At 42.6% G+C, this 6,969-nt stretch overlaps 1 protein-coding gene across 1 annotated transcript in view; it reads right to left on the reverse strand.

Moving 5' to 3' along the window:
* Positions 1-682: 682 nt before the first annotated feature.
* Positions 683-6,969, reverse strand: part of lmo4b (LIM domain only 4b) — a 9,989-nt gene continuing 3,702 nt past the window's right edge. Inside the window, exons 3-5 of the mRNA XM_017425243.2 lie at positions 4,656-4,752; positions 4,159-4,314; positions 683-1,069 (exon numbers count right to left, since the gene is read on the reverse strand). Coding sequence (XP_017280732.1) covers positions 1,061-1,069; positions 4,159-4,314; positions 4,656-4,752 — 262 coding nt within the window. The 3' untranslated portion in view covers positions 683-1,060. The remainder of the gene's footprint in view (positions 1,070-4,158; positions 4,315-4,655; positions 4,753-6,969) is intronic.

Below are 6,969 nucleotides of genomic sequence, written 5' to 3' on the forward strand. Positions count from 1 at the left end.
GGAAATAGGATGGCGACACTGTAGGGTCCTCAGTACAAAGTATTTTCAGCAGGATGGAACATCAGGCTTCTGGACAAACAAGACGAGCTTGTTACATCTCCTCTAAACTGCGGCTCCAGGCAAACAGTGACTGTAAGGAGGCTTTAAAATCTTCAATATTTTTTATTAATTAAATACACCATACTAGAGCAAATGTCTCGGAAAATATCACAAATAAATTTCTCTTTCATTCGGCATTTATATGTCGGGGAATGATCTCTACGTCACTGACTATGAGCGGATTTTTTCGGGTTGCCACGGTTCGTCGGGAAGGAGCGNATGTACTGTAGCCACGCCTGGACAACAACACTTACATGCATACTGTACATACATGGTAGCTATACAAATACACCAACAGAGTGTCCGTGATCTGCTTGCCACAAAATGTCACAGATATTTTTAAAACCCCGTTTTATAGATCACAAAAGGAGAACAGAAAAAAAAAAAAACACTTTTCCCTTTGACAACACTTAAAAAATAGAAAGTGGAAACACCATGTTGCTGGGAAATGAGGATAGAAAAGGAACGGAGGAAAAAAAAAGTCCCCCCCCCCCCAAAAAAAAAAATATGTCTTTAAACAAATGTGTCGAGTTGAAAAGTCTGCAACTCTCAAACCTTATTAGTCTCTCTTTTTTTCTTTTTCTTCTTCACTCAGTCACAACATCCCCTCTGCGAGTTGCTTTTTTCTTTCTTTCTCTCTCTTCCTGAAGAGTCCCCTCCGATTCTTATCAGAGTTCAAATCCCAAGCGCCTCGTCTCAGGTGTGAGTAAGTGCAAATATCCACCCGTAACTGGGGAAAAGCCAGAGTTTGAAGGCTCACAGTTGGTTGGGTGTGTGTTTGCAGACACGAGAAATCGGGTTACTGGTGAGATGAGTGGCAGGGTTCCTTCGGGGGGGGTGAAAGAGCCTGGGGAGCACAGCTAAAATGCTGGGGTGAGTGCTGCTTATCCACGCTGTCTCGGGTGACGATGAGTAAGGGCTAAAATGAAGGCACACGTCCTGCTTCCTGCACGGCTCCCACCTAACACACCTGAACGGGACACACAAACAAAATGAATGTAAGAAAAGAGGTATAATTAAAAAGCCCCTGTTCGCAATGTGTCAAATGTCCCCGCCCCACATGATAAATACATTTTCCACCAGCTTCAGTGTTTAATTTATTGATCAGTCAGGCTTTGGGAACCATCTGGTGTCCCATTTACTTTGCAATGACTCAAAAGTGCCTTCATAAGGCGATTCTCTTTGGTATAATTAGAACCACACTCCAGCGTAACTGCAGGTGGTGCTCAGGCCTGCGAAACAGAAATGCAGAGGAAGAAATACAATTATCTGTCTGGGTTAAATTTTTTCATCTTCCTTGTGTTTTTTTTTCTTCCCTTTTTTTCCACCTATGATTCTAAGGGGTGATTTACTTTTCCCTTCATCCCTCAAATCACTAGGAGGGCTTCAGTCTATTAGTAATTGCAAACTCCTACTTGGGGGCTAATTAAAGTGACTGACGCTGGGAGGGTCTTCCTCCCCTGGGTCAAGGCAGCTCTGTATGAGAGAGGTAATTTGTCTGTTCTGAACAAAGAGATTAGGCAGAAGCAGAGAAGAAAGCCTAATGTATGAGCACAAAATGTCCTATGCTGTGCTAGTGAGCAACTCCAATTACGTCGCAGCAAAGTCCCACATCAAAAACATCAAAACAACAATCTGTAGATAACTTTCTGACTGCTTCATTTTCTCCTTTGCGAGGCCAGTCTGTGCTTCCACAGCCAGCCTGATACATTGGTAGTTTATTGATTTGGAGGGCTGGGATCCTGCTGCGAGTCTGTGTTGGCTGAGCCCGTCCAAATTCTGCTTAAGCAAAAGGAAATGTGGGATAAAGTGCTCGAGCGGCGGCATAATTCTCCTCGTTTCACGCGCGGAGATAACAGAAGCATCCAGAGAGCGTTCCCACTGAGCAACGTGACTCTGTTTAGTTAAATATTCTCTCTCCACGATAATTAAAGCACCGGGGCCAATATTCAGATTGCATTTTAGCATCAATAATTCAGTGCTTTTCACTACAATTGATGTTAGCGCATAAATAAACAATGAAGCTTCATATTTACTTTGCCCGCCGCGCTACGCGAGACACTCGGCGTACAAGTAAGGACTTAAACAGACATTTAAAATTAAGCTAGATAATACAACAGCTTTCAATTTAAATGTGAGGAGCTCTTAGAGCTCGGGGAGCTGATCTGTAAAAGTGACAAGCCCTTAAAAGGCCTTAATGGAGTTCTACCTCTCCTCTGCTCGCAGAACCACTCAAGGTGAAATGCAAGCGCCCAATAATATGATTCCTCTTTCAGTCTGTCCATGACACACTCCGAACACCTCCCATATCTTTCAGTGTGCTGTGTGTGCAGACAAGGTATCAATAAAGCAGCTTGTTTTGAGGCAGAAATGATTAGATCTGCAGCAGGCAGAATGAAGCTGTCCTGAAGAATGAAGTTATCCTTTGTATATGATTAGGCTCTTTGTTTTGCTTTCACTGGAGGCATCAAGATCAAATCAGGGAAAGCCATGATGACAGCTCTCATGATATACTAGCTGCTCCTGCTCTCTGGCTGCGTTCAACCCTCCAGGGCTCCCTGGATACACATTTTTAGCTTTGGAGTGATAACTTAGCCCAGGTGATCCCAGCTGTGTTGTCAGGGTAGTCAGATTCGGCTTTAAAACACACTGTGGTGTCAGCATAGGTTGTTTTTTTTTTCCTTCAGCACCAAATGGAAGTCTGACTCAGGCCGACCAAACAAATTCATCATAAGTTAAATATGAGACTACATCAGGCCAAGAGGCTTGAATTTTCACACGCTATGTTGATGGATATTACAGATTTTCTGAGGTTTTGAGTGTCCTCCAACGGGAATGATGGAAAAATCCATCAGCTGTCTGAAAATAAAATAAATCTCTGCACAGTTAGCTGCTGTGCGGTGGAGTTGAAATGACAACATCAATATAAACAGAGTGAGAATTGTTGCCGTAAAGATTACAGATGTAGGACCCTTTAAAAAACATCGTTTTTTTACCCCAATACTTTTTTTTTTTCTAAACTCCATATTTTAAGATATAGCCACATTTTTTCGCTTAAAATGTCTCTTCTTGCATAGTGGAATAACAGAACTAAAACAATTCCATCGGACAATACCCACAACTTCATTTATATTAACAAATTTGAACAAAAATACAGCAAAAGTGATTTCAGTTCAACAGAACACTAAACGCTACATTTAAGATGCTTATAAATCTATTTATACAGTCTATAAATATGTCCCAGTGTTTCTGGGGAAATAAAGTACCTCACGTGTGTTTCATGTCAGAGTAAAGAAACAGTTCTTTGTTTTTAAATAAAAGTGCTTGACATAATCTTAAAAACACTACATTTTGAAGTTAGTAGATAAAATTTAATATAGGACTATGCTTTGTATTATAACTGCAGGATACTGATGGTGTGGAGGACACTGCGTTGTATTGTTGACCGTGGCTTTTGATTTTTCACTGAAAACTTTCAGGTTGACTGAGACGAAGCTTTCCCGGAAACAAACGTCATTTTAGCGCATTTGTAGCGGACTCGCTTCTTCTGCACAGACAGCTACAAATCTTCTGCTGACACGTTGGAGAGTATTAGCTGAGGTGCTAAGCTAACGTCAGGGCCTCTTTGTTTGCTCCTCTCTGATTGGTTGTCACACGTTTTCTTGCGATCACAGTCAATCATCTGTTGACAAAACTTACTAAAAAGTAGTTCATGATTATTGTTGTGCAACAGACTTTGTGATTAGTGCTAAACGTCGTAACACCTGCAGCAGATTTTTTTTTTTTGCCTCTGCTCTCTGTTTTGCCTCCCCCCTCCCTCTGTCACAGGCAGCTACAGACAGGAGGCTACAGGAGCCCACAGCAGCCAAAATAGTCTCATTCATTGCGAACATCAAATGTCAAAGACATACATTTTTGAGAAAAATTCACATGATAAAAAAATTCTGTGTTCATCTGTAAATTCCACGATTCTGTCCATGTTTCCGCACATGGCACAAACCATTCTTTTCATACACAATAACAAGAACGCGTCACTTTCTGGCACAGCAGTGCTCCTACCTTCTGGTCGGGCAGCAGTGGGTTCGTCTGCAGAGAACTCAAATGGCCGTTGATGAGTGCTGTGGGTCTGTCGTGCTCGCAGAAGAGGCTGCCGTTGATGTAGTGGAACCGGTCCCCGGGGACGAGCCGGTTCCGGCAGGTGGAACATGTGAAACACTTCGGACACAAGGAGAATGGATTACAACCAGAAAAGGTGCATCCGTGTAGCTGTGCGTTTTACTGTTTGATAGTGAGAAGATTTTGTGTGCGCATGCTCATTTGTCTGTAAGTGTTAGCAGAAATCCCTCATGAGCGAATGGATTGTAAGAAAACTTCCAGAAAGTAGTCATTGGATGTACATCTAAAACTGATTACCTTTTGGAATTAACCTGAATTTCGTAATTTCTCAACATAAGATGATTTCTGTCTAAAACTCTGGCTTAAGAGACGGCAGGCGATATGCATCCCTTCAGTTAATTAATATCATGAAAGTAATGTCAGAAAGTGTCGGGCTTTACCTTGAGATGGTACACGTTACCCTGCGCCCTCATCACCAGCTCGCTGGCTGGAATCGACTGACCACAAGCGCTGCAGGCGCCACTGTTTCCAAATAACCTGAGAAAGATGGAGGGAGAGGACAGACATGAGCAACGATGTTACTATGGAACCGCTGCATGCATCTGCATGGATTTAGCCTTGTGTAAAGAACTGTGGCACCCACACTTATGTCTGCCAAGTGTGTGACTGAATGAAAGGAGGCCGATTCAGTGCCAAGTTTGCTGTATTCCATTTCTAACTCGAAGAAAAACAACAACAACAACAACAACAAAAAAACATTTAGGAGGAGAGAGAGAGAGAAAATCATCGCAGTATCAACAGGAAAAATTAATCCTTTACTACACTGCTCTCCACAAGCATCTCGCGCTGAGACTACATATTACTTTTGCTGCACATTTTTTTGCAACCCAATAATAACCAGGAACATAAGCAATCAGTGCCTAAGAGGATTTGATTGTACATCCAGACAGGGACATAGTGCTTTTGCCATTAGGACTCCTGTGAATGCTCTGTCAGTGCCGTGTTTCCATTAGAAACCCCGTAGCTACTCCGGTTGATATATAATGTGCATGGGTTAACCTTTTCAATCATGGTGTCAACACTTTAGATTTGCTTCTGCTCATCTCTTTCGTCCCCAACCTTCTTCTCCCCCCACCCCCACCCCTCTCTCTGCCTCTTGATAATGAAATGCTTGCTCCAGCTTCCCCTTCTATCTTCCTTCTGAGTCCACAATTTAGATTACTTCATCTCGGTGAGCAGCAAACTGAATGAAATTTCGATTTGAGCAGAAAGTAATTTACTGGGATCTGGACCCATTTGTCATCATATCTCACTGGGTGTTTGCTCTATCACTGCACTTTTCCTAAGCAATCAAATAAGACCACGGCATCTGACATGCTCCGGAGAGGCGGGGGGCGGGGGGGGATAAGGTGGGAGTGGTTAACACTCGTGTGTATGTGTGTGCGCATCAGATAAAGTTGTTTGGCTTCAAAAAGAAAACAAAAACGAAAAAAAATTAACAAGGCAAACAACGACGCCTTGTTCGTGTCATGTTCTTTAGGCGCATTTTGACAAAAACTTTTTTTTTTTAAATTCACGCCGGGACGAGATGATGTGGCAGAGCAGGCGCTCGCAACGTACTCGTGTCACACCCAAAGCGGTTGTTACGACGTACTGACAAACAAACAAACACGGGCTCAGAGAAATGGCTTTCAATAAGACAGCCCAGGCAGAAGCAAATTTTGTCTTGGCATCATTTGGAAAGGCTCCATCAAAACTCAATTTCAGAAACTAATTAACTGGAGACTGTTGCTGCTTTGCTGCCAACTCTCGGCTCTTGCTAGGACAAACACTATCATGGAAATGAACATATATAAGTTGCTCTAAGATTCATCTGATGTGCGCAGAGAGGCAACGACACATGTCTCCTATGAGACATTTACGAAGATAGCTCATTTAAAACAAACTGAACACTCCTTGTGAAAGCTTTGGAGAGGTGTTGAAACAAAAGCTACGGGACCTTTTTCATATCGTGGCGCAGTGTGGAACATGTGGCAGGTTAATTATTTTACCAGGGGAATAGCTCTTGATAGTGTTTGATTTAAAGAGCCAAAGCCTTTAGGTGCTCAATTAAGTTGCTGTAATGTTTTGAACTTGGGCTCTAATGGCCTCTTCTGCCGGTGAACTACAGCGCAGAGGTGAAGTCGACACCGCGGGTCAGCATAATTAAGGCCAAGGGACTCTTTTAATTACAATGACACATCTGGTTCCTGTGTTTCACCTCACAACAGGAGGGGAAAGCAAAGTCTCTTTTCTACTGCATGGTTTTATTTTATCTGCTGTCCTTTTTGAGTGGATCTGTCATTGATTAAATTAAATAACACACATACATGCGTGCGCCCGCAAAAAGAAAAAAAAGGAAAACAACAACGACAAAAAAAGAACCCATTCTGAGCTGTCTGTTGACTATACAGGCGATGACTATTGGATTTCATTTCAGCACTGACTGCTGGGTGAAATATAGCATGGCTTGCTGCTGGGCTGTCTGGTAAATGCAGACCTCATTCACTGAGACCTTTGAGTAGGGTAAAATTACCCCCACAACAATGATTTCTGCAACACAGTCCATTAAAAATGCCTCTCTACATCAGCAGCCAAAGCACCTTAAAAGCACTAGGCCATATTGATACTGAAGCGGGGCTTTGCATAATGGCAAGAGCTACATTAGAGAAAAAAGGTGGTGGGGAGGGGGGTAAATGTGTGTGTGTGTGTGTG

This window comes from Kryptolebias marmoratus, linkage group LG24 (genome assembly GCF_001649575.2).
Source record: "Kryptolebias marmoratus isolate JLee-2015 linkage group LG24, ASM164957v2, whole genome shotgun sequence".
NCBI classification, from domain to species: Eukaryota; Metazoa; Chordata; class Actinopteri; order Cyprinodontiformes; family Rivulidae; genus Kryptolebias; species Kryptolebias marmoratus.